This window comes from Epinephelus lanceolatus, chromosome 19 (genome assembly GCF_041903045.1).
Source record: "Epinephelus lanceolatus isolate andai-2023 chromosome 19, ASM4190304v1, whole genome shotgun sequence".
Taxonomy (NCBI): Eukaryota; Metazoa; Chordata; class Actinopteri; order Perciformes; family Serranidae; genus Epinephelus; species Epinephelus lanceolatus.
In genome coordinates, this window is record NC_135752.1 from 4,531,734 (window position 1) to 4,559,712 (window position 27,979).

The 27,979-nt window shown below is 40.7% G+C and overlaps 1 protein-coding gene and 1 long non-coding RNA gene across 6 annotated transcripts in view; one reads left to right on the forward strand and one right to left on the reverse strand.

The window, feature by feature from the left end:
• The first annotated feature begins 761 nt into the window (after positions 1–761).
• Positions 762–6,485, forward strand: LOC144458774 (uncharacterized). The gene is made up of 4 exons (XR_013488157.1): positions 762–1,657; positions 2,404–4,584; positions 4,693–4,886; positions 4,998–6,485. It is a non-coding gene; the product is annotated as an uncharacterized LOC144458774 (long non-coding RNA).
• Positions 6,486–14,104: 7,619 nt separating this feature from the next.
• Positions 14,105–27,979, reverse strand: part of syk (spleen tyrosine kinase) — a 79,817-nt gene continuing 65,942 nt past the window's right edge. For all 5 annotated transcript variants that reach the window (XM_033646896.2, XM_033646898.2, XM_033646895.2 and 2 more), the window contains 5 exons: positions 20,919–21,128; positions 18,712–18,901; positions 17,797–17,937; positions 15,838–15,950; positions 14,105–15,704 (listed from right to left, as the gene is read on the reverse strand). In XM_033646896.2, coding sequence (XP_033502787.2) covers positions 15,632–15,704; positions 15,838–15,950; positions 17,797–17,937; positions 18,712–18,901; positions 20,919–21,128 — 727 coding nt within the window. In that variant the 3' untranslated portion in view covers positions 14,105–15,631. The remainder of the gene's footprint in view (positions 15,705–15,837; positions 15,951–17,796; positions 17,938–18,711; positions 18,902–20,918; positions 21,129–27,979) is intronic.

The following is a 27,979-nucleotide window of genomic DNA, read 5'->3' on the forward strand; positions in this document are numbered from 1 at the left end:
AGTGGCATAAGTACTAAAACACAGTGGCATAAGATTATACTTGAATATACATGTATCCTGCACTTGAAAGATGATGTGTTCCATAGAACATATATATATATATATATATATATATATATATCCTGGGATGATACAGAAACTACCAAACGCTGTGTAACTACGTTAGAGGATTTCCCCCCTTTGATCAACAGGGCAGTGCTGGATACCTTTTTTCATGTGCCCAAAATAAATTGGAGGAGGTGGCCAAAGCCACAGGGACCAAATGGTCAACTATCCATCGAGTAAGTATAACTAATATATCTTAATGCATGTAATACTGATACCTAGAATTGTATCCGAGACGCACATTTACTGTTGCATAGTTTGCCTTTGTTTATATCGTACCCTGTTTTCTTCCGTCAACAAGCAAAGCTCTCGCGAGATGATGTCACGGCCGGGAAGAAGTGAAGGGTCAGGGAAACGCTTAGTATGCTATTTGCAGAGATAGCACTGGCGATCTGAACCGGTCAGTGGCGAAAAAAAGCACTTTTAATGCGCAAACTTATACGGGACGCATTTGCCCCCATATCTACCTCGCGGCTACCGGCTCCCTCAATACTGAAACAATTTTAGAACAAGTTGTACCCATGAATCATATGCATACATACACATGGAGAAATAGAGCCCAGGTTGAAAAATACCGAAGTTGTCCTTTAATCCATAGAAGTTCATTCTGTCTAAGTGTTAAATTAATGTTTTTCTTTTCTTTTATATCAGACAGGATAAGGTTTGTTTTACCTTGACATGTTTCGATGACATGTTTCATCAGAAGTGTAACCAGATGTCATTGGTGACGTGCCTTATATCAGCTGATGTTATGGAGGTGTAGTCGCCCTGTCAAATTTGACAGGACGACCACGCCTCCTGCTGTCAGGTCGCTCCTTAAGGACGGCGCTCCAGGTATGTGACAGCGTATATGCTCCCTCATCCTGGTTCATCGTCCTGCGTGCCCGCTTCCTTATCTCCACTGCCTCCATGATCCAACGTTGGAAATGATTATCCTCTATGCGGATGACTCTGGCCTCCTCCCAGTTCATCATGTGGTTCTCTCTTTTGCAGTGATCGGAAATGGCTGATTTCAGGTTTTCTTGGTAGGCTTTTTCTTTTTCTGATCTTGTGTGTCTTTTTCTGTTTCTTTTTCAGACTCTTTCTGGTGTTCTTTTTTCCGTGTGTAAAAGCATCTGCCCGTTTCCCCAATGTAAGTTTTATTGCAGGAGTGGCAAGGAATTTCATAGATGACATTGCACTTATTGTCCAGTTTTACTTGTCCTTTGGGTGTAGAAGTAGCTGTCTTAGTTTGATGTGTGGTTTGACCGGTGTGTCAATATGATATTTTTTCATTGTGCATTGGATGCGTTCTGTGATGCCTCTGATATATGGTAATGTGATGACTCCCCAGGTGTTTGTTTTGTTTGTGTTTATCCTTTTTTCTTTTCTGTTGTCCTTCTTTTTCATCTGTTGCTTCCCTTTGTTTATTGCCCACAGTGGATATTGACAGTTCTTTAGTGCTTCTTGTATGTGTTGCTCCTCCTCCTGTTTGTCCTCTTTTTCCATACAGGCAAGGACATCTGGTGACGCTTCTGAAGAAGACGGCAGACACTCGTCGAAACATGTCAAGGTAAAACAAACGTTATCTTGTCTGATATAAAAGAAAAGAAAAACACTACCCATAGGAATTGCTTCTGACTTCCTAAAATTGATTCTGTACCTGGAAAAGGCACTGAACTTGTCAATCATCTTAATGAGGGCACAAGTGGATACCTCAGGTTTGGTCAAAAAGACCAGGACATCGTCAGCATAGAGAGTAATCTTATGTTGTTTGTCTACTATGGTTAGGCCATGTGTGTCAGGGCTAGGGATGGGAATTGAGGTTCCAACTGGTTCAATTCATTGACATCATTAGCCTTTACGTTTAACGATTCCCTTATTGATTCTTTTCATTACGCCAAATCTTTACGTCAATGACGCATGTCACGCTCGTCAGTCAGCAGCACGTTCACAACAGAGAAGACGTAATGGCGGCGAGACAGAAGTGGTTGAAAGCGTGGCTTCACTTTACCAAGAAAGATTCAAACAAATTATGCAACACCGTGATATCATGCAGGGGCGGAAACACCACCAACATGCTGAAGCATATGTCGACGCATGGCATTACATATCAAGAATGCCATGTATTCGACAATCTCCGGTCCACAAGTGCAGCTGCAGCAAAGTCTCAGCAGAGCAGTGCCAGTGACGGTACATGTGCTGTGACTGTCCCATGTTAACGATAGCACAATGCATTCAATGACAGATTCTGTAATGTAATTTGACGTAGATGAAAACAAATGCTGTACAAATATTCTTTCATTTGTTCCATTTTAGATGATAGCGGTGAACCCAGTACTTCTGCTGCCTGCAGTGTCGCTCCCCCAGCTCCATGTTTCAGCCCCCCTCCCCCTCCGTTTAGCCAGCAAACCCCATTCACACTTGCTGCAAAGGGCAAAATGCCTCAGGACAAGATAGATGAGTGTCATCAAGCACTATGTAGTGTAAAAGTTTGTGCCAACAGATCAAACAGTAAGGTTAAGATGTATAAATTGATTAAGAAACTCATATAATCATGTTTTTATGTATAAGGCATTATAAAGCTCTTTGGTCTACATTTAAATATGATAAAACATTGCTGTATGTGTCAAAGTACTCATAGCACCAGACTATGTAATCATGTTGTATGCACCTACTGAAAGAACACACTGTGTCTTGTTAAACGATGAAACACATACTCAAATGCTGTAATACATACACACATTCACAGATTGCACTCTAAAGGTTCACCTTGCATAAGACTGAGAGCACTGAGGACTGTATAGAAAGTCCCCAAAATACACATGTTTTTTAAAAATAGAGTGAAAGCGAAACCAGACCTAAGGGAAGAAAACTTGGGAAATTCCAGGCTGCATTACACCATTAAAAATGGGCCCAATCAGAATTGGACACAAAGAAAGGTTTTCCACCAATAGAATTGGTCTTAAGAGGGAAAGATTAGCAAAAAGAGGTGGAGACTCATTTGAATCTCCACCAGCATATAAGCCAGGGTTCTGAGAGCAGGTTTTCAGTCACACTCCGGAGTCTGACTCGCTAAGTTGTATGTGTTAAAGCCTGTTGACACATTAAACTTGATTGCATCGGACTTTGCCTGTTTCCAGTGTTTCTTTAAGTATTTGCCAGCTGAGCCTAAGGTACCAAATCGACATCTGAGGACACCTGATAAGAGACAAGAGGTTCAAGGTCGGGAGCCTACAGGCCCACTTCCAGGCACCGATTTTTGACACTTCAACTAACAAAATTTATTGTGAAAGGTTTGCACCCTCTTTCACTGTGGAGGAGCCAGCATTCTGGTAGGTTAAGGTTCATAATAAAACGTTACGAAAGCAGATGTCTTGGGTTACAAAAAACAGGAGGTGATATCATTAATTATTATCAAATGACAAACATGGCTCTTTGTTAATTAATATTGCAATATTGCAAAAAGAACGTCATGACTCATAATGAGAATGTGATGAATATAGATGCTCAATATATCTATGCATGTTCCTATAGATGTTAAAGAAGTACAATGAATGATAAGTTGTATAATTTATTATAATCAGTTTAACATTTTGTAGGGAGATGATAAAGAAACTATGCCCCAGATATAACCCCTCATCGAGAGACATGCTGTCCAACCACCTGATCCCTGCATGGTATAAAGTTGAAAAGGACAATTCAATAAGTGAACTTAAGGATGTTCCATAGGCGGCAATAACAGCAGATGGATGTACAAGTCTTAACCAAGACCACTATCTGACTGTGACATTACATTACTTTAGGGAGGGTATAATCAAAGGCAGGGTCCTCCAAACAAAAGCTGTGTATGAAGCACAGACAGGAGCAGCAGTGGCAGAGGAAATTGGCAACATCCTAGATCAGTTTAAAGTCAGGGAGAAGGTTATGGCAGCCACGGTTGACAATGCGGGGAACATGGACATGGCGGTGAAGATGCAGAATGTTCAAAAGATAGGGTGCTTTGCCCATACACTGAACCTTGCAGCGCAGAAGATCCAGAAATGCCAAACTGTGTCAAACTGGGTTGCAAGAGTCCGGGCAGTTGTGGTGTGGATGAAGAGGTCCCACATGGCCAAAGTTGTCCTCAAAGAGGAGCAGCAACTCCTCAGTAAGAACCATTTTTCAGTACTACTATTTCACTATATTATTCTAATAAAAAAATAACACATCATGGTGGCATGCATAAATTGTGGCTAATATAAATTAGAAACCAATGACAAACCAGTGGTTATTATATAAGGTTTATTATGTGTGTTTTTGTCTGTGATGTACATGTACTTATACAGGTGTGTGTGTTTTAACTTTGCTTTTTTTTGTGCCCCAGCACACACTTCTCCTGGATGAGAAAACACAGTGGAAGTTGCTCTGTTTAATGGTGGAGAGATTTTTTGAGCAGTTCCCCACCATTCAGGCTGCAGTAATGGACCCACGGCTAAGGAAGCTGAGTAGCAAGGACAAGTAAGGATGGGGTTATGTGCCTATTTCAGTATGGCTTATTGAATCATAATATTCCTATGCTATGGAAGGATTGTGTTAATTATGAAATATAATCATCCTCTATTACAGAGTGGTGGAGAAAATGGATGGTGAGGACTTCAAGAAGGGAGAGGAATTTGTGCAGCTAATGCGTGTCCTCTACACATCCAGATTCTGCCCATTCTTGAGAAACTGGAGGGCAACTTCACAGTCCAGGAGGAGGACTCTCCATTCTCAAAAAACGTAAGGACAAGATTTGGACCGACCTCTCCAAATGGTACCAGGTACTGTGACACATGAAATTTATCACAGATACTAAAATAAGTTCACATTCAGTCAGGTTTCCCAGATAGTAGAACATGGATGTGTCTTCCTTTTCTCTTTTTTAAATTAAGGATGACGAAGTCCACACCTTCCTGGAGGAGGCTACAGCGATAGACCCAAGATTTAAATTAAAAAAGGATACAGATGCCGTCTGGGACCGATTAAGGGCATCCACAGTAGCAGCAAATACTGCAATGGAGGAAGGGGTATGATAGTAATTTGATTGTGGCGCATTTCTATCGTGATATATTTCCTCTTCAGTTTCTTCTTAAACCATCAGAGCAAGAAGAGAGTATGAATCGGCCACGGTGTGATGAAGAGGAGGAAGAGGAGGAGGAGAAGGAGGAGGAGGGGGAGAGAGATGTAAGCTCATTTCATTATGATGATCATATCAAATCACTGTCACAAATGGAAAAAAAAACATTTGCAGTAAGGTGTCAAAATATCATGGGCATAGCATGGATTAAAATATGAAACTAAAATTAGTTTGGTTGTGGCCATTTAATTTCTGATTACACCTGCAAAGAAACTGAACACAGCCTTGGAGGAGCTGTTTGCAGTGGAGGACCAGCAGCTGCAGCAGATGGTCCAACAGTTGCAGACCACCCAGTCCAACATTGACAGAGTGGAGCATGAGGTCCAGTTGTACAGAGGCCTACCTCCAATATCTGTGTCCTCTAACCCTGCTCTCTGGTGGTGGCAGAAAAAAGACATACTGCCCCTGCTATTAGCGTTATCAGCTGCCTATTTGTGTGTTCAAGCATCCCCGACTCCATCTGAGAGGGCCTTTTCTACAGCTGGAGACACAATCAGCCCTGAAAGATCGAGGATCCTCCCAGAAAAATCAGACGTGCATATCTTTTTGAACAAGAACTGTTGATTTTGTACATGACAGGTTATTCATTTTATATGACCAGAGATCTAGGATCCAGTGACGAAACATGTACAGGACAAAGATTTTAATTTTAAAAGACGTTTAAAAGACAGAGTCTCTGAGCATAAGTATGCTATCAGAAAAGCAAACATTGATTATCCAATGGTTAAGCACTTTTATGAAGCACATGACAGCAATCCGGGCTCACTTAAGGTTGAAGGCCTAGAAAGTATTCAAAAAAGACATTAGAGGTGGTGACAGACAAATTACTTTTGCAGAGAGAGACTTTTTATATTTACCAAATGAAAGCCACTATCTATCCAGGTCTAAATGAAGACATTGATTTCAGTCCTTTTTTGTAACTTTTTTTCTATCATTACAGATACAATGTTTTTTTCTGTTTCTTTATTTCTGTATTTAATTGTTTAACAATTGGTGGAGCCATCTATTGGCCATGATCTGTTATTTCTCATGTTTCCATTGTCCTCCTACTTACCCAGGTGATTCCAATCATCCTATGGAAGGAGCTCCTCCTACCTACTCAGGTGTTTCCAATCATCCTATGTAAGGAGCATTAGTGCGCTGAGGGTTACACCCTGAGGAAGGCTTTTGTGCCGAAACGTGTGGGCTGTAACCCACTTTCATCATGTTTTAACTTTTTCTAAATGAAACAGCCATTTTTTGAATAAAGGGTTTCTATACATTTAAAGAAGAGTGCCTTGGATTTTCCTTTTTTTAAAGATTTTAATTTATTTTTATTTATTTATACGTCCAGAGATCTAGGATCCAGTGACCAATTTCATATTTGTTTACTTACACAAGCACTTATCTCTTGTTTAGAATAGAAACTCAATAAAATTTCTGTTGCTTGACACCGAAAACCTGTAAGGTCTACTTTTTCTACTCAGAAAATTCACAGGAGGACTCCATAAAGAATCGGATCAATAAGCAGAATCGATAATGGCATTGATATAAATAAAATTCTATCAGTTCCCATTCCTAGTCAGGGCTTGTCCCAATCGCCTCAGCCAAAGGCTCGATAGCTAGGGCAAACAGGAAAGGTGAAGGAAAAGTTGGAAGATCATCGCAAACCATTAGTAAGCACTGCAGTGAGGGGATTATTATACAGTACCATAATCCATTTAATAAACTGCTCACCTAAACCAAATGTTTTTAATGAATGGAACAGAAAAGGCAGTGGCCCCATCTAGTGTGATTTGTATGTTTTAACCTACTCTAAAACAATATTGCTGACTCCGTGGAAAAGGGACCTGCTTCACATCCAGATATGAACAGCTCATTCTAAGATAAAGACCTCACCTTATTTTCAGGTGATTATAAACTAATGAAAACATAGTCATTAGTATTATATACCATTTCTGCCTATAGAGGTCTCTAATTCTACACACTGGACCTTTAAAAAATCTCAAAGCGTCCAAAAACCTGGCTCAGGACAAATGACCAGACAGGCAACATACCCTGGTAAAAAGTCAGAAAACAAAGAAGGCATCAACTCAGGTAGAAATCTCCAATAGTGTCCTATTTAACACCATTCAGAGTCTCATAAGTTCAATACCCACAGTGACCACATCCAAGCTTTTGAATGGCAGCTCATGGTAAATACTAAGGCAGTTGTCAAGAGTCAGTTGACACAAATACATCAGTCCTGAAAGAAATAATAGAAGACATGGATAAGCCAAAGAAACTGGAACATGCACAGTACAAATGGAAATGGTATGTATATGTATATATATATATATATATATATATATATATATATATAGATTCATCATTTCCGTAACCGCTTATCCTCTTGAGGGTCACGGGGGGGCTGGAGCCTTTCCCAGCTGAAAGTGGGCGAGAGGCAGGGTACACCCTGGACAGGTCACCAGACTACCGCAGGGCACCTATTTTATACAGTCTATGGCTAACGCACATAGAGACAGACAACCATTCACACTGGACTGAGGCTTCAGATGTTGTTCCTGGAATCTGCAGGAGCCTCTCTCCCAGTTTGGGGGTCACTGCCTTGAGTATTCCTACTACCATGGGGATGACGTGAACTTGGACCTTCCACATCTGTTGCAGCTGTTCTTTCAAACCTTGATACTTCTCCACTGTTTGTCAGTCTGGAAGCTGAAGTCCCACAGGATCATAGCCCTGCTGTTATCAACCACCATCATTGTATTTGGGTACTTCGAGTCCATACTGGGCACAGATGTTCCTGTACACTATCCCAGCCACTTGGTTGTGCCTCTCCGTGTACACTGATACTGCTTGCATTTTCTGACAGTGGGTGGTGAGAAGAACTGGGAGTGGCTGTTTGGGCATCTTGTTTCTGTTGCTCAGCCTCCTTGAAAGTTTCAGAATGTGTAGTTTTTAAATGTTTGAAAAGGTTACTTGTGTTGCAGCTGTGTGGAACGTTCTTGTCACAAAAAGTGTATCTTGCTATATTTTTATCGATAGATTCATTCTTCATTCTCAGATGCACATAATCACATCAAGACGATAACAGTCACAACACAAGATGCGGAAGTGAAGTGTGTGCGGCTGGCAGCTGCGCAGTGTGTGCTGCTCGGTTCTCATGTCTCACTGATTTCCACAGTCATGTGACATGGGCCAACTAAATATGTTACATCTGTTTTGTCCACCCATGTTTTGTACTTATCAATCGATAAGTTTTTAAAGGAATCAATACCAAATGAGCAGCTTGTGAGTATCAAGGTATTGATTCCGTGAGATCGATCCACTTACCCCTGCAATCAGTGTTGGGGAAGTTACTTTTAAAAAGTAGTGTTTGCTCGTTACTCGTTACTTCTTAAAAAAAGTAATCCCTTACTTTACTTAGTTACCCTCTGTGAAAAGTAACTTTTTACGTTACTCGTTACTTTTACGTTACTTTTATGGTCCTTGACTTTGGGTAGAACCCTATCTCATTTCCTAAATGTGAAAAAATCCGAGTTTCCCACTGGTATTTACCACTTTGGTGATAAAATAAAGATTAAAGAGTGAGAGTTAATTTGTGTTAACTAGGCTACATGAATTTGTTACATGACAGATTACTACTACTAATAGCCTATTTGCCAGACCTGCTGCATCACTGAATGAGGAAAATATTAATATTCACAGACACTATCTTTGAACAAATAGTGTCATATTCATGAATAAATCATTTTCTGTTCTGTTATTACGTGTGTAACTGTGAGACTGTGTTTGTGTGACAGACTCATACTTTGCAGTAAGCTACAGACCTGCACAGAATAAATTAATTCATTTTCTCTTCTGGTATGGTATGGTAGGTACTTTATTAACCCCTCGGGGGGAAATTTCAATGTCACAGCAGCAATTTAAAATACACAAAATAGGAGCTGCTGCAACAGGCTGCCGTGCACATGCCAGGAAGGTAGGCAGGTTATGATTGTTCTGTTTTCTGTTAACACAATGCTGCATTTTATTGATGTTTTGGGGGTCGTTTTGATTTCCTTTGAGGTTCCGGGGTCGTATGTTGCCCATGTCTGAGGTCTGACTAGCGAGGTTAACGTTACATTAAACAACACTTACCCAGCCATACAAGTGCAGTTCGCTGTCAGTATATAGTTGGTTGACTTGTTCAGAATCGCCCAGGTCTTGTACATTAGTTAACGTTACTGTTTTGTGTCCTTGTCGCTGGCTCGGCAGTACTTCAGTCCGTAGAGCACAAAAACCATCAGATAAATCCCGGTATTCAATATCTTGGACATGACCGCAAAGTACAAAATTATACACATCAAGGGATTTATATGCCTTGAGTTTTTCATGCGTATCAACGCTGGGTTTCTCCACAAGATATAAAAAAATGTCCGGCCACTGTAGCTTAGGCCATTTCGTTGGGTCGGTGACCCACTGACCTGACATTAGGTACAGGTCAGGAAACCTCACTCCGTTGCTAATTGTTAGCTTATTACAATAAGCTAACCTGTCTTCGGTTGACAAACCGTTAAAATAATCCGAGGAGGCGTGTGTATCTTCCATATTCCTCATACGATTCTTGATTTTGGCGCTCCTGTCTGTACTATTGACATGGCAACTGTCACAGTTCCTGCCTAGTGCGCAGCTGAGGCAGACAGGCAGTGTCACCGTCAAATCTGTCCCCGGGAAAAGTAACGTTGTGCCCAACTGACAAAGTAACTACGTTCCGTTACCATATTTTCAGTAGTAACATGTTACACTACTTTTTACCCAACACTGCCTACAATGTGGCTTCCATCCTGGCAGTGGAACAGTGGACCAGCTCTTTACCCTTGCAGGGCTGCTGGAGGGGTCGTGGGAGTTTTCCTATTCAGTCTACATGTGTTTGGGGACTTGGAGAAGGCTTACGACTGCGTCCCTCGGGGAGTCTTGTTGGGGGTCGGGATAACGGGGAACAGGGTCATTGATACGAGCCATCCAGTCCCTGTATGACCAATTTGAGAGATGCATCCATATACCCTGGCATGTGGTGAGAAAGAACATGCAATCACCTGGCCTGGCCATCCTCAATTGAGCAGTTTCCCTTAAGAGTAAGAGTAAGAGTGTGTTTCCTGAACGAAAACGATTTTGGATGGTATTGTTTAAGTCTGTCCATTCCTTGTTTTAGTTTAACAAATTTCCTAAGGCCTCTAATATTCCAAGAGATAAGCCCAAGGTCGGAATTCCTACTCATTTACAAAGCAACATCATTTATGTAGTGCCCCCGTTCAGTTTTGCCTTATCTATGAGAACATGTACCTTATCCCTTGAGGAACACAACAACATCATCATTACAAGAGCCCCTTTTCCACCAACATTTCCAGGAACTTTTATTACCAGGAATTTTTTACCTGGGTAAAATAATTCCTGGTAATCTTAGCGGTTTGCATTTCCACTGCACCTCAAAGTTCTGGGAAATTTATTGAAATTAGTGCAATGACGTAGATTCTGCGTGTGCCCTGTATTTGGCTCCGACAGCTTGGCTGGTTACATACTGGTGTAGAGAGTTGGGTCTGTTTGTCTCAGCCAGCAGCTAAGTTTAAAAAAAAATTAAGATAAGTGTCAAACTAAGTTACTCTACAGCTGTCATTTGAGCTTATTAGTAACAATTTGCTATCAGCTGAACTAGCGTCCTGTCCTTGTGTAAGACATAACGTTAGTGTTGGTGGATGAGAGACAGTGGACGGAGCATATTGTGTATCGCTGTCTACATGTTTTATGTTCATGCTGCTGAACACAATGTATTGATAAAGTATTGGCTTCTTACTCGCTAAGGGTAAATGCCACTTACAGTAACAAATGTAGCTGCTGTCAACTCTAGTCATTTTCGAGTTCACTTCATTACACTGCAGCTACTCGGCTGTTCACTGGTTACCGTGTCGTGTCGATGTGTGTGTGTGGGTGGAGGAGTTCAGCGCCAGCACAAAAGAACCGATACCGTTAGCGCTGATGAATCCCACGGTCTGTAATAATGTAGTCCCGGGGCTAATTCAGTACTGGGTTTCGGTACCCATCCTTAATCAAAACACAAACGAAGTGGAGCCTGTAGAAGTGAAATAAGGTTTGCAGCGGCTGCCCGTGCCAGGAGGTGCAAGTGTTTGTTCCAACGATCAGTGTTCTTCGGCACACAGCCCCACCCCTCAAGAATTCAGGGTAATCTGAAAAGTCCTACCCCCCTACTAGGTATTTTTTTCCAGGGTAAATCTGGGGTTGAGGGAAAGTTTTTACCCAGGTAATTTTGGTGGAAATGCGCAGAGGTTTTTCAAAATCCCGGGTCACTGATTAAAATTCCTGTGGTGGAAAAGGGGCTAATCATAATTTAACTACCTGTTAAATTTAACTACCTGTTCTTATTAGGAGAGACGGCATTCATCCCACTTTGGATGGAGCTGCTCTCATATCGAGAAATCTGGCAAAGTTTATTAGTAATTTAAATCCCTGACAACCCAGAGTTGAGATCAGGACTCAGAGTCGCAGTCCTATACGCTTCTCTGAGCTTCTAGCACAGTTACCCACCCATAGTTTTATACAAACGGTGTCTGTCCCCCAACCACCTAAATTGTCTAAATCTAAAATCAAACAAAGAGGAGTTGTGCATAACAACCTCATAAAAATTAAAACCTCTTCTGTGACAGAAAGACAAAACAGGAGAATTAAATGCAGAGTGTTAAATATCAGATCTCTATCGTCTAAAGCAGTGTTAGTAAATGAATTAATATCAGATAATCATATTGATTTACTCAGTCTCACTGAAACCTGGCTGTGTCAAGACGAATATGTTAGTCTAAATGAATCCACTCCTCCCAGTCATAATAATACCCATATTCCTCGAGGCAGCAGCCAAGGAGGGGGAGTTGCAGCCATTTTTAACTCTAGTCTGTTAATCAGCCCTAAACCTAAACTAGATTATAATTCATTTGAAAGCCTCGTTCTTAGTCTTCTACATCTGACCTAGAAAACCTCGCAGCCTCTTTTATTTGTTATAGTGTACCGTGCTCCTGGCCCGTATTCTGAATTTGTATCTGAATTCTCAGAGTTTTTATCCAGTTTAGTTCTTAAATCAGATAAAGTTATTATTGTAGGCGATTTTAACATTCATGTCGATGTTGATAATGACTCCCTGGCTACCGCGTTTATCTCATTATTAGACTCCATTGGCTTCAGTCAGGGTGTACATGAACCCTCTCACTGTTTTAACCAGGAATGTATATATATATATATATATATATGCAGTTTGACAACTATGTCAGTTTTCTCAGCAATCATTATTTTTAAGAGCCATAATTTTGCTACAGGAAGCACCTTACTAATCTAGTTCTGTTTAGCTTTAGGAATTTGACAGGTAAAAAGACATTTAAACATCCTGCTGCATTGCTCTACAACAGTGAGGTTTAACTTTTGGTAAATAAATGGGTGTTAAACAGGTACTCCACTAATCTGAAATCAAACAACAATTAGAATAATATATTATCTCTTTCAGACATATTTGTGTTTTCATCTTTGTATGTGTTTTACTATTTGTTGCATTCTGGAGTAGGTATCCTTGGGAAACATTACTTCTGATGTCTGTACCATTGGTGTGTCAGAGTGTGTAAATGATTTACTGAGTAGCAGGTGGCATTTTCTATTACAGCCTCATCCATCCTGTATGAATGTAAATGTAGCATGTAGTGTAAAAGTACTTTGAGTGGTTGGAAAACAAGAAAGGTGCTATACAAATGAAAGTCCAAGTGTCTTGTCCAAGCGGCAGTTCTTTGAATGACCACTTGAGGCTGGATCCAAAACGGAGTCGATACCATAGACCTTCATGTTAAAATGTACAAATTTACAACCGAAAAATACATGTTTACAGCCTCATACAACAAAAACAGTTTTGGTCTCTATAGTTAATTTCAATATTCATGACAACTGTACAGGGGGGTGAGTTTTTATATAACTTACCTGTTTACACTTTATTAAGACCCATAGTTAATCATATTTTTGGGCAGGGCCACTTGAGTGACAAGTCAGTGGTCTTGAGTCAGCTCCACCCTCTCGTCCAAATATAGTCACTTGTAACCCCAAAATACCAAGATGGTGATGGCTGAAATGCTGAACTTGAGGCTTTAAAATGGCAGTCCACAAACCAATGGGTGACGTCACACAGATATGTCCATTATTATATACACGCTATAGTTATACCCTTTTGCCCTCTGTCTAGATAACTGCCCTTTTTGCAAGACTTTTTTTTTTTTAATTTCTTTTAAGAATTTTATATTTTAGTTAAAAAATATCAATATCATTGTAAATGGTTATGTACTTTATAAAACACCAAAGTGTGCACAGTGTGGCATGGTTTTCTTTGTTGTTGTCTGTTATAATTAAATGATAAATATAGAAAATTAATGTGTATGTGTAACAGCTGCCAGGTATATATAAGCCCCGTTTCCACAGAGCAGCACAGTACAGTACAGTTCAGTTCGGTGCGCTTTTTTTCCGTTTCCACTGTGAAAAGTTGTGGATGGTACCAATGGAACTGTTCCTAACCGTTACCATTTTTTGTACCCTTTCTGTTGGGGTACCTAGCACACAGATCTGGTACTAAAAGGTGGAACTATGAACACTGCAGTCCGTTGATTGGTCAATGGCGGCCGTCACTCTGCTCAGGGCTGAGCTGTGGCTGGTTTTGGCAGAAGCCACTGTTCATATCGTGGAGAGTTTAATTAGTAAACTGTAACTATAAAATATAAGGATGTTTTGCTGCCTGTTGCAGCAGCTGGAGTTGGAGAAAAAATAACTTTGTGGTGATGCAATGTGGTTGTGCACATGAATGCAACATTTTTCCATGAGTCAAAGGTCCATTTATTATAGTTGGTCAAGCCACAAGCCATAACACTGTCATATTCAAAACAACAAAATGAAAATACATACTAAAATAAAATAAAATAAAATAAAATTTCCATTTTGACATAAATGCAAATAAATACTCAAATAAGACAAAACCTTTCAACACGTTTCTTTTTCTTTCCGAACTTGGAACATGCCATTTTCATTCAATCTGAGATACTGCTGGCAAAGTATCCATAAGCATACTGCTTCAAAAGTGAAAGTAAAAAGTGCCATTCTTGCTAACAGCCTATCAGCGCATCATTGGCATGGAGATTACAGAACATTTACACGTGCTGACCAAACCAAAACACACACAGTGAAGGAGTCACGTGTTCAGCTCGCGGTCCGCAAATAGGCGGCTTGCGGTCCACAAATTGACGGCTCGCGGGCCGGATGCGGGTACTTTCAGTTCCAAAGATACCATACCGAGAATGGTTGGTTGAAACGTGGCTTTAGGATAGATCTTGACACCTTATATGTAAGTTAGATATTTTCCAGACATTTCAAGGTGCTGGCAAATAGAAACCTCCCGGCAAGGTGCACTTTCCTTTTTTACATCACTACTTAACGCGAGTAAAAAAGAAAAAAGAAAAAAAGGATGGGATGCCCTTTTTCCACTTGAGCAGCTGTCCTGCAAAATTTCATCAAGGCTTAAATGCACGGCACTGGTAGGCCCAGTTTGATATTTAACTCAGTCTCTTTCAGCTAAGGGGTCCTTGGTCTGAAAAATGTTGAAGATCTCTGCTTTAGGACAACAATCCATCTTGGTGTTCATAGAAAGCCGTCCTGAACATAATTTCATCATGAAGTGTTCTTTAATCCATTTTATTAGCTGATGTTTCCTAAGATCTCTGCCCGTTCCTGATGATGGTTGAGGCTTTTTTTGAGTAATTCTTACATGTTTTAAATATCAATGGATTTCCAGGACACTATTTCTGTCCATATATTGTATAATGCTGACAGGTATTAGCAATGATTATGAGTCACAGTTGTGAAACAGATTCATATGTGAGTACAGAAATATGCACTTCTCATAACCCAAGGACCTTGGTGTGTGAAGACAGTCCTATCTCTCTTTACAGAAGCAATCAGTCCGTCATTAAGGGATTCAAGGACTTGAAGATTATCTATAATGACATTGCAATGGTGCAGCTTCATTCACTAACACTGTGAAAGACTAGCAAGTGAATCAATTGTTTTATTTGTTAGCTGTAACATAAAAGTTTGTTCATAAAATAAGCTAGACTTGTATCTGTTTATTACAACCGTCGTACTGTGCACATTCAGGAATGAACAAGAAAAGTAATAAAAGAAATGTCATTTGCATAAAGATGGTCAATAATTATAAGTTAGAATTAATTCTCCGGGTGAAGTTAATATTTTACAACATCATTTATCATTTTTAACCGTCTCCAGTAATTTCTACATGATTAAATGCTGCTTTTGGTTTGCATAATCTCATAAAATCTGTAAGAATCACTGTGCAATGTCATAATAATACTCTCGTAGTCTCGGCTCAACAACAGTAAATCCAGGCCTTTCATCTGCCCTGTAAGACATGAAAACAGCAAGCAGTTATCAAAAAGAGGTGTCCAAACACACACTGCCCCCATTATTCCTATCTGGGGTATTGCTGATCCAGCCATTACTGTGTGATGACTTAGAGACAAACTGTCACTTACTTGTATATCCAGCAGGTTCTCATGAGGTCATACATCTCTGGTGGACAGTTCACTGGAGCATCCATCCGGTTTCCACTTTCAATCATCTGCATGACATCATTTCCTTTCATTCCCTGTGAACAGTGAAACATTCAAATTAAGGGTGACACCATCAGGCAGACATCGCTCAGTACCTCTGAACGGAATGCAAAATAATGGAGTTGATTAAAAATAGTATCAGTGGAATTTTTCATATCCACCTTATTCCTTGCCCCCATAATATCTTATGATTATAAATATGGGCACGACTTGCAATGCCAAACCGGAACCAGTGTTTTCCACTGGTAACTGTACCTAATAGAACGCTAATCCTCTCTTCTGGGGCGATTAGGAACTAAAACATGGAACACACTACCTGTTACACCTAAGACGGGTTAACATGGTATTACCTCTATTATCTCTAACAGTCATCTCAAAGCATTGTTTATTTTCCTTCTTAACCAGCATGTTAGCAATTAGCTTGCCTCGCTATGTTAACATACAGTAAACATCTTCTCCTAAAAGATGAAATATGATTTCTTACAACTCATAAACAGACACTTACACATTCACTTAACCTTTAATGTAATTCTGTATTAATTTTAGCTCCATGTAAAGTAAATAAATGTGATGTTTCCCAGCTTATTTTCTTTTTATAGCCACTGATTTATTAAATCTGAGTTTCAGTGAGTAAAACTTGATGCTGAACTTTGCAGCAGACTTCAGTAATATCAGTAACATAAAGCAGTTAATTAAATAACTTTAGGCATTCATTTTATATGATATGAAAGAGGTACAGTAAATCAGTAACACATTCTCAGCCTAGATGACTAAACACATCATTCAGGGTATGCCGCTGAGTTTGTTTTCTAATGTAGGCTAAGAAGGCAAACAGACAGGAAAAACAGGGACATCATGTACTCATGCTGAGTGTCAGACCTGACATTCTAAGTGTCAGTCTCTTCAGAAAACTTCTGATTCAGTAATCTGCTCACAAAACTCTGTTTTTATATTTCAAGCTTGCGAAAATGTAGCGTATACATTAGAGTAGAGTGTGCACAAAAATACAGGAAAAATCCTGTCGCTAATTGATTCATTTGGGGACAGTGCATTTTATTCTTTAATATGGGATAGTGCAGTATTAAAATTGTACAGTACAGGTGACAATCTTTTCCTCTCTACACGTAGGCAATGGAAACTGCTGTGCTGGTTACAGGAACAATTCCTTTTTGTTCTGGGTGCATGTTCAACACTGTTATTGAAGAAACAAATGCAGCTCAGTCTGGTTGTTTGTAACATTACAGATATTGACAGTGCAACAGGTACCAGAGCTCAGCAAGGACATTTAAAAAAAAAATGCTAATTTAACGTTTGTTAAGTATCTGTTAAAAAACAAAGCAGTATTTGCTAAACTGATGGCAAATTACTTTCAGATAGAACCACCACTGGCGGCTAACCACCAAGATTATCCACTGAGTCTAACTATAGCCAGTTAATGCAAGTAACTTCTTCCGCTATCTCACCAGAAGTTTTACTTGTACTTCTACAGTAGTGCCCTCAGGAATACAGTGGATAAGTAGTGATGTTTTTTTAGTATTACTCCTTGAGAAATGTCATCAGTACAGGGCTCATTATATAACCTTAAAGTTACATCTGAAGAGGATTATAACAAATTAAGTCAATAACATTTGCAGAGCACTGTACAGACAGTACAGTCTTCTGGTTTAAGGTATGCCTTTACGTATGACACAGCAGCTGTAAAAAAAAAAACCCAACAAGAACAAACAAAAAAAAAAACAAAACCCTGTGACCTCTTTTACCTCTACATTTGCAGGCCTTAACTGCTGCTGCTGTTACCCCCCAATAAATTACGGCATGAGTGATTTGATCTATGAAAAAAGTGTCATCGTGTTTCAGGTTGGGATGAGATTTTTTTTGTACCTTGTATGGTTTCTGGCCAAAAGAGTAGGCCTCCCACATGAGCACCCCAAAGCTCCACACATCACTCTTGGATGAGAATTTGAAGTAGTTTATACACTCAGGAGCATACCATTTCACTGGCCACTTTCCATGACCCTTGGCCTGGAGGAGGAGAAGCACAAAATATCAGGTCTGGTCATTTTGCAGCATCAAATCGTAGTTGCATCAGATGGTAGGCTATCTCATATTATAATCTACTTCAGACAGTAGTCTGCCTCAAATTGTAGTCTACCTCAGACTGCAATCTACTGAAAATCGTAGTCTGACTCAAACTGTAGTCTATCTCAGACTGCAATCTACCTAAAATCGTAGTCTGACTCAAACTGTAGTCTACCTCAGACTGTAGTCTACATGTAGTCTACTTTATTCAATAAAATAATGACAAATCACTGGAGATAAATAAATTTTTTTTTTTTTCCACTACAAAATGCAAAACTGGCCATGTGAGGCAGGCGACCCTGTCGACAGTTATTGTTCACGAACATGCCAGTAGCTATAATTCTGGAATAAGGGAACATTGGGAAATATAATAATAATATTAGCTGTTTTGATTATTAAAAATTTGCTTTGATGACTTTAGTGTTGGTCACAAAGAGCAGTATGTTGCAATGCATCACAAACTTGTTTGTACTTGTTTATACTATAATGCTGGCTTATATCAATTAAATTTAAAAGAAAATCCTTTTATAAAACCATTTCATCAAGGATTAAATGTTGGAATATTTTTTTAGCCATATTGCCCCACCCTACCATTTCACTGTTATAAACTGCAAAGAAGCCACAGAATATGCACCCATGCATGTGCCATGTGCCTGGATGGGCTTCATGCTTGATCTACAGCAAATATGCTGTATCCATCACTGTGTCAGCAGTTACCTTGTAGTAGTTTTGCTCCTCAGCAACAGCTTTGGAGAGACCAAAGTCGCTGATCTTGGCATAGTGCTGTGTGACCAGAAGTACGTTCCTGGCAGCCAGGTCCCTGTGGACAAAGTTATGCTCCTCCAGGTATTTCATCCCCATAGACACCTGGTGGACCAGCTCTGTGATGTTCTTTATGGTTGTTTGCCTGTAGATAATCAATTGTTAGTTTAATTGTAAAAGTGCGATATACATGTATAGACGTGTCATATAAAAGTGTGGATACTTTTTAATTATATTTTAAATGTTTGCTTCACCACCTTCTTAAAATGAACTAAATCTTTGATCGAATACTACATTTTTAATTTTAGCACAGGTCTAATAAATACATGTAGAAAGACCAGCACATTTACACCTACATTACCAATACACTTGAGTTGCACGCAGGGGCAAAAATCCCATTTCATAGTTGGGGGGGACAATAAACAGTAAAATTTTAGAGAATAATCCTAGGGGGGGGGGGGGGGGGACAAGGAAAAAAGTTGTAGCCTGTCTTTTATACAGCATCTTTTACCGCAATTTGACGCTTTAATCTTCTCTCTATCTCTCCAACAGGCAGAGTGAATATCTATACTTATGAGAAATGGCTTAACAACTAAACATTTCCTGCAATTAAACTGGTAAACTGGTTTATAAACAGTGTGCTGAACCGTGCGTAATAGTCGCGCATAATGACCGCTCCTCATCCGTTAGACTGCACGTCTCTCATGTTTGTCTCACTGACAGGTGGAGAGCCTACAGACAGGTACCCATTAGCTACGAGCCGCCACAACCGTGCGTAATAGTCACGCGTAATGACTGTGGTTAGACTGCACGTCTCTCACGTTTGTCTCACTGACAGGTGGAGAGCCTACAGACAGGTAACCATAGCTACGAGCCGCTCTGCCACTGACTGCTCTTGTCCTGTCCTCTCCTTCTTCTTTCTCTCTTGTCCTCTCTATCACTAAACTCTGAGCTTAATCATTAGCTCTTAACTTAGCAGCACTCGTAATTGAGTAGGCTTTTGAACAATGCAGGAGAAATGTTGTCGACAGTTTACATTATCAGCCTGGGCCTGGGGCTTGTTGTAACAGTAAATGGGATGTGTTGTAACTTGTGTAAGTTAAACTGTGTCTGTGTGAGTGAACATCTTACCCTGCGATGCGCGATGTGGGCAGCAGGTTCCAACCACACGCTGCTACTGCTTCCAAGCAGCCCCGCCCGTTGGAAAGAGTGTGGGATATACCACTACTAGGAATGGGAGGGGGGGACTAAATCTTTTAAAATTTAAATAGCACATTATTGCGCGATTATAATGAGCACCGCTTACATTGTGCTTTCAATAAATACTACTGCATTGTTCAAAAATTATTAATTGTGTCTCAAATGATTCTAGGGGGGTACAGCTTTACTGAAGGGGGAGTCATGTCCCCCCCCTGTCCCCCCCGGGAACTGTTGGAGGAGACAGGAGCACCTGTTTTAAACGCAAGTGTGCTCACCAGCTAAGCTACTGTACTTCCAGCAACATTGCTGGATTCGAAACATTGGAGGCTGCTGCCATTTGCAGTTTCTTTGAATTTCAAACTACCACAGCTAAGATTACAAGTTAACAAAGTTTCATTTCAGTTTAATATTTTGGAGGAACACAGTTTGTATGTGCCTGGCCCAGGGCTCAGCCTGTGCATAAATATATGAGTAGGACAGTTTTTTTGAGGACACAATTAAGTCATCAAATTATAATGAAATTAATTATCCAGCGTTTTAAATAATGGCTGTACAAGAAAAAAACTTGGAATTGCTATGTAAATCTCTGCACTGTCAACTCCCTAGCCCTGAGTGAGTCCTGATACATAATGATGAATAATGTCATTCATTATAAGGACAGACATTTGTGTGAACTTTGTCAGAATTAGTGAAATAAATTTATGGCCAAGATTGTGTTTTGTGAGGTCACAGTGACCTTGACCTTGACCTTTGACCTAGCGTGGAGGCATGTCCGCATGTCTGCAGAGGAAATCATGTCCTTGGCCGCTAGGAACAAAAATATACTGCCAAAGGCCACTATTTATGAAAATCTAATTTCAAACAGGTGTGTTTCACTATGTTCCCAGTATTAATATGAAATAAGTAATGCCAGTAGAATACCTGGTTTGAGGGAATGATCAGGATACAGTTGGAGTACATACTTGTTTTTCTGCAGGAACTTGTTAAGCGGTCCCAGCTCGGCCAACTCCATAACCAGCATTAGGCTCTCTGCCTCACAGATACCAATCATCCGCACAATATAAGGATTGTCCAGCTGCTGCATGACATTGGCTTCTCGTAGCATTTCCTCATGTACTGATTGGTTGTTATCATCATTCTTCAGGATTTTGACTGCAACTGGCTTCTCTATCCTAACACATAAGGAAGGTTAGCGTTAGGAGGACTGTGCAACTTGGTTTGCACTGATGCTCACCACAGATACACTTTCCACACATTTTGACTCTAGGCCCATAAGCCACATCTTGTAGACAACTCAAAAAAGAATCAGCAACAGTTAATCAGTGACACAGAACAGGGCTTAGAATGTATTCAGGGTAGACAAGCACACAAACTGAGTCTATACATCTATATTATAAATACAGAGTGTAAAAGCACGATAATAGTTGTGATCCAAATTTAAACAGGTTTATATTTTGGAGTCTATTACAGTATTTAAACTGTGGAGTATTTAGGAAGAGAGAGGTACAATGGATGAAACAGGAAGAGGAATCAGCTCTCAAGATAAAAAAGTTTAGGTACAGTATACTTTTAGCTTGTCCTGTGTAGTTAGTTTGGTTTGTTTTTAAATCAAATGTTCTCTTTGTGAATTAGATAGATAAAAAGCAGACTAAGGAACTGAAAAGGACAAAACTTTCACATTTTACTCAAACTTTTAGGACAAAACATGTCTTTTCCTGTATCTGGGAGCAGATGGAAGTAGTTTGAAAATTCTGCTTAGGGGGTGCCCAGTGTCATTTACTGTGGTGGGTCACATTTAGGTGATGGCTCTGGTATTGAGATCTGAGGGGTTGAAGGTTGGAAGTCTAATGATTTTGAGGGCTGTGCGTGTAGAATAGAATAGAATAGAATAGAATAGAATAGAATAGAATGGAATAGAACTTTAATCATCCCCGAAGGGAAATTCAGCTGTCCAGCAGTTCATAAAAGACAAAAAACAACCACCACACTTCCCCTCATTAACAACAACAAAGTTGGTATTGAATTAGACATAAAATACAACTAGTTAAAACAAGTGTGTAAATAGAAATTAAATAAAAATAAAACTCCCCATTCCACAGTCCAGTCCAGTTGTGGCTAATGTGATGTGTGTGAGTGTGTGACTGGATTCAGAAGGTGTTAAACAGTCTTATTGCCGTGGGGACGAAGGATCTCCTGAAACGCTCCGTTCTGTAACGCAATGAGATGAGCTGACTGCTGCAGCGACTCCTCTGTTACTCCAGGAGGCTGTGGAGGGTCCATGTCATTGGTCTGACAGCCCATTGGTCCGACATCCCATTAGTCTGATGGTCCGCTGTGCTGAACGGCTCCCGGCGGGTGTATTTCTGCCTTGATGGTGCGCTGCAACTGGCTCTGGGTCAGCTGGGAAAGGCTTGAGGCGAAGCAAGCTCACAGCTTATGTGTTTGTCACTTTCTTTTTCATTTTAACCCACACCATGATCTTTTCCTAACCCTAACCAAGTGGGTTTTGTATCTAACCAGACCTTAACCACAGGTCATCATGATGATTTCGAAACAGACTTCGGAACAATGGGTTTAATATGGTCAGACCAATGGGCTGTCGGACCAATGGGCAGTTCCCGCTGTGGAGAGGGTGTCTGCTATTGTCCATTATAGCTTTCAGTTTGTTTAATGTGCCCCTCTCCACCGCTGCAGGAATGGTGCTACAACAGTTACCAGTGGAGCACTTGTGCTTCTCCTGACCATTCCAGAGACACAAATTCCAAGCCTGACATACTGAGGCCTCTCTATCAAGAAGTCTGTTTTCCAGGAGATCAGGAAGTGATCTACTGCCATCCCCTCCAACCGGTCTCTCAGTATGGGGTGCTGGATAGTATTAAATGCACTTGAAAAGTCAAGGAAAATGATCCTCACACAACATCCTGGCTCCTCCAAGTAGGTGTAGGCCTGATGCAGCCTGTAAAGAACCGCATCTTTCACTGCCATGTGCTCCTGATAGGCAAACTGCAGGGGAGAACTGGGGTACTCCTTGTTCTTGTTGAGGAGAAACCATGATGAGAAAATGGGGGGCAGTAGTGTAGCATGGATTGAATTATCCAGTACGAAATGTATACTTTATTTCCATTCTGTCTTTCCTTTTACAGTCTCCTTTACAGTGGCCTCTTTAACTCCGTTTGGACGCCGGCGTCCGTGCTCCCTCCCTCCTCTGTTAAATGGGATCGCACAGGCGCACTACGTCATCAAACCATGTGATGCTTGGTATCACCGGATTCAGGGAGCCCTCGGCTCCGTCATCGTTTTTCTTATATTCCTTATGGTTTTTGCACCAGAGCAGCCTAAATACACGAAGTCCATAATCGTGATGAGTGGTGACAAGCCATGTTTTTCGAGGGGAAAAGTTAAAGGATTACTCGCGATCTCATGCTGAGCCATCCGGGGAATACATAGCTGGTTTATAAAAGGTCAGATCTCACTCCTACCACTATTTTTGGTTGAGATATACCACCTAGAAAGTGGGATCACAACTTTCACGTTTCATATGGCTTTATTTGGTGATATTTTATGGTGTTTCTGTCATAAACAACATCAGCTATCATAATCACACCTGATTACAATAAGGTACGATGTTTGAAGCTGGCTGAGTGTTGATGGATCACTGACAGTACTGTTTTGAAGCAGAGTGAGCGCTCTGTCATTTGGAGCTCCGTCTGGATCTTTTCATGGAAAAAACACTGTAGAATGGTCATACTTTGAGCAATTTTCTTCAAACTTGAAACAAATGTTCGTTGATAGTGTGCCTACAGCCCCACAGTGCCATTTACCTGCTCAGATGAAGCCACAGACAGTTATTCATCCTGAAAATCATTTTTTATTTTATTTTAGGCAAAATCTTCATCTTTTTACTGATTTCAGAGGCCCATTACTCTGTCTCTGTATCACCTAGAGTGTTTCTGACACTTTCACAAGAAACTTCAGAGAGTTTGCTTTCTGGCAAGACCTCATGCATGCATGTAGTCAGAGCGGTACAGAGGCTACAGTCATTTTAATTTGGGTATGTCATTTTAGGCGTTTTCGCAAAAAAATGGGGGTGGAGTGCAAGAGGTTAAAGGTACAAGCAGAAAAGTTGCTTGAGTTGTCAAGGAAAGGGCAGACTGGAGAGATCTTGTAAAATTTGGCCAATAAGGGCACAAGAAATCTTCCCCATCTATCTACAGTGTGTTAGCTATGTTGTCTTTGGCAGTCTGATGTAGGACAACGCTGAATTTGTCAAGTTTCTTCATGTCAGATGAGATATGGATGTAAAGGGTGCTTAAAGGAAAGGTTCAGAATTTTTAAAGTCTATCAGATGTCTTAAAAATAGTCAGGTACCTATATATGAAAATCTAAACAGGCTTTGTTTTTTGTTTTCTTATTGGCAAAGATTCTCTATAACAAAAAATTATGCATTATAAGCTGCACCAATGGTACGAAATGGTAAACATTTCTGGTCCGTAGTCACCTCTCCTCTGTATATCACCACCTCGTTTGGAAGCAGAGTAGACGTTGTGTGGATGGATGAAATCAGATTCAAAACAATACAACACTATATACAGTACAACTGTAATGTTTGCTCCTTATTTATGTCTGATATCAAACGAGTGTAAGTTCACATCAGTTGTTGTCAGATCTTGCGAGACTATGTTGCTGAAACAGAGACATGTCTTGAACAAAGTTAATTTTCCCCTCATTTATCTGTCTGAAAAAACCCCCCCAAAAAAAACGCCATTTCAGTGGACTCAGAGCTGCCACTAGTCTCCTAAAGGGGCGGGGCAGTAGCAAAACCCTATGATACGGATACAGGAAAAGTGGGCCATTTTATCATATTGTTTGTTATTGGCTGTTAAAAGATCCTATATTGCACCTCTCTTTTTGTCTTATTAATTTCTTTATTGAATCATCAGCACCGTTTGTGTGTCTGCGATAGTAACTTCAACCTGAGACTCACAAGTCAGTCTTTAGACACTTTGCTTAACTAAAGACTGATGTCTTTCTCCCTGATTCTGTGTTTAGATGGGGAGATACAATTTCAGAGTTTAAAAAAACTCCCTACGTTGCAGAACCAATAGTAAATCTGCAGGGCGGTCCTTCGGTGGCTCACTGAACTCTTGTGCTTGTAAACATAATCCCACTAGAAACACATGTAGCGGTACAAAATGGCTCAGCCGCGCTCGCAGAAAACGCCGTCAAACTTAGCGGATGTTTGTCGCGTTTGCGGCGACACATTCTCACCAACTAAAAGAAACAAACATACTCTTTTACAAGGCCATGACTCATCCAATCGCCTTGTTGTTTACAAATACTTCCGGGTAGAAAACCAGCAGAGCTTGTTTGTAAAGTCTATAAACACAATGATTGAACAAACATTACTATTTCTGTGTGCACGTTTAGCTGGGCTAACCGTTAGCTGTTTGCCCTGTTAGCCGTTAGCGGTGTCTGTAATAGGTAATAACTCATTAAACGGTCCGTGAAAAAAATATCTTTTCCAGCGGATATCTTAGTTACAACATGATTGACCTAGCAAAGCAGTTTTGTGCTGCTATGTGTGGTATTTATTCAGTTTTGGGAAATCACGATGTCTAGAAAGCATCAGAGGCTGCAGCTGACAGGGTCAGCTAACAGCAGCAGCAAAGCTAACATCAGGACGTCATCTGTTAAAAGCCTCCCGTTGTCGAATACGACATGAAACTACTCCAGTTAGCTCAATAATGTTGTAACTAAGACATCCGCTGGAAAAAATATTTTCTTCATGGATGAGCACACGTTTGATAAAACGGAGTTAAATCTCTCGGCATCCATTTTCAAGCTCTCCGTGTGTTTGTTTCCTTGTGGACAAGAAAAGGGGGAGCGCACATTTCCGAGAAGGCGTGTCCTTTTCAAAAATGCAAGAGGCGTTGCTTTGTTGCCGGCCGTTTTCGCCGGTGTGTTAAACACACTTTAGAAAGGAGTGTCCCCAGACTATCAGAAGGCGGAGATCTCTGATTGTCTGGTGGCGAGACTACTTCAACCTCAACACCTGGTTTGATGCTGATTGAGGTTATCTGCTTGACAATTTCAGATGGGCTGTGCAGATGAATCAGGCGCTTGTGGATCCTCATCTGGAAGCGATCCCAGGTTTTGGATCCTTCACCACAGGGAGTTTTTCTGGTGGTGATGGACACAGTCTTGGTAGGCATGTGGACGGGTCCCTTCACCTTTAGGTCCTTCTCCTTACCCCCACGGATCAAGTCTGCACAGACTTTCCCCAGAGATTTGACACTGTAGCTGGTGAGGGTGATGTGGATGCGGTGAATGGCGTCCTCAGTCTCAACAGGTCCCTTGCCAGTGTCCTTGAAGGCCATTTTGATTATTCCTGACTGACTTATTCAGAAGATATCATCTGTATATTGTCATACTATGATGATGTTGTAATATCAGATAAATCTGGGTTTTGTCTGTTGGAAGCTACAAGAGGTTTAATTAATACAGTGAATACATACGGTGGTAATAGACATCCTAGTTTAGTTCCTTGTTTAAATCCAAGCGAAGACAAAGGGCTCTTGCATTGTGTTAGATGTCTTTGTGCATCTGATGAGCAATGTTATTAAAAACTATGTCAATTTTTTTTTGTCAACAACTTTTTTTCCATGATGAAAATGAGACGATGCAAGGCTGAAACAGATCTTGATGAAATCTAAGTAGAAATCTATGTTTCATTTTTGTTGGTGAGATGAGACGTGATGAAAATGTTTGTGGAGGACTATCAATCATAGAAAGCTGAGAATGGCCGTGCTTGCAATTATCTTCAAATGCAACATGAGCTACAGGCTGGTAAACTCCAGTAAATAGTCAGCTCCAGGATGTTTCGGTAGCCAGCAAAAACCCTCACACCGGAGCAGTGTCAGCCATTGGTGCGAGTTGTGAGCTGTAATTCAGCAGTAAATAATCAGCTGTGTGTGACTGTGGATGGTGGAGCTGCTGAATGGATTTGTGGAGTTTGTTAGTTGCAGCGGTGCCTGCTAGCAGTTAGCTCCGTTTGTTAGCCACTGAATGCCGGACTTTACATCTGATCCCTGCAGGACCCAACTCAGTCCGGACTTGAGAAGATTTATGGGTTGATGCTGTTTGACAGGCAGGTAGGAGGCTCAGTTACCTGTTAGTGTAGCTGAGCTTTAAGTAAACAGTCTGAACTCAGATCAGTTTTCTCTGACAGAGATGTAAGTTCAGTTTTTATCACCAACTCTGTGAGGACACAAGTTTAAACCTCCAGACTAACATGTTGCAGATTAAGAAAGCTTCTTTACAATGAACCTGCGTACAAATCCTAGTTGTCTCAGATTAGTTATTTGTGGTGTCAAAGTGTTTGAGAGCATAAATAGAGAGATGCTGAGCTTTTCAAATGATGATCAGTGTGCTCGTAAATCACCCCTTAAACCTCAAAAAAATGGCAACCTCAAAAACTGCTGGAGAAATTGACAGTTTGTAATTGTAGAAAAAACTGTCTAAATTTTTATACAACCTGTCACCTTGACTCTAATTTCTAATACTTGACTCTAATTTCTGATACATGAATTAGCCTCATTGGATTAGTTTAAAGGCACTCTCCGTGAGTGAACACTGAGCTGCAGTCGTAATCTTGACCTGAAAGTTGAGTGCAGCCTCCGGCCAGACAGCGAAGCCAATGCTCCCGGACTGTACGCTGACTTGCTCGGCTCGCTGCTGAGGGACTATCAAACTGTCAATCTCCCGGACTCCCGATATTATCTCCGGTGTCTGTGTCACTGCTGCATACTGTTGACGCTAGCTAGCTAGCAAGCTAGGCTAGCTTGTTAGCCCGGTAGCAAGCCAGCTACTGGGCTAGCCCTGGATGGTTTCTCCTTTCGCCCTGAACTACTTCCACCCGGACTACACTATTTATTTGTCTCTGCATGGATTACTTCACAATCCGGATTCTCCTGTGACCTGTCTTGGTTTCCAGCGGCGTTCTACAGTTCATCATAATCAGCCC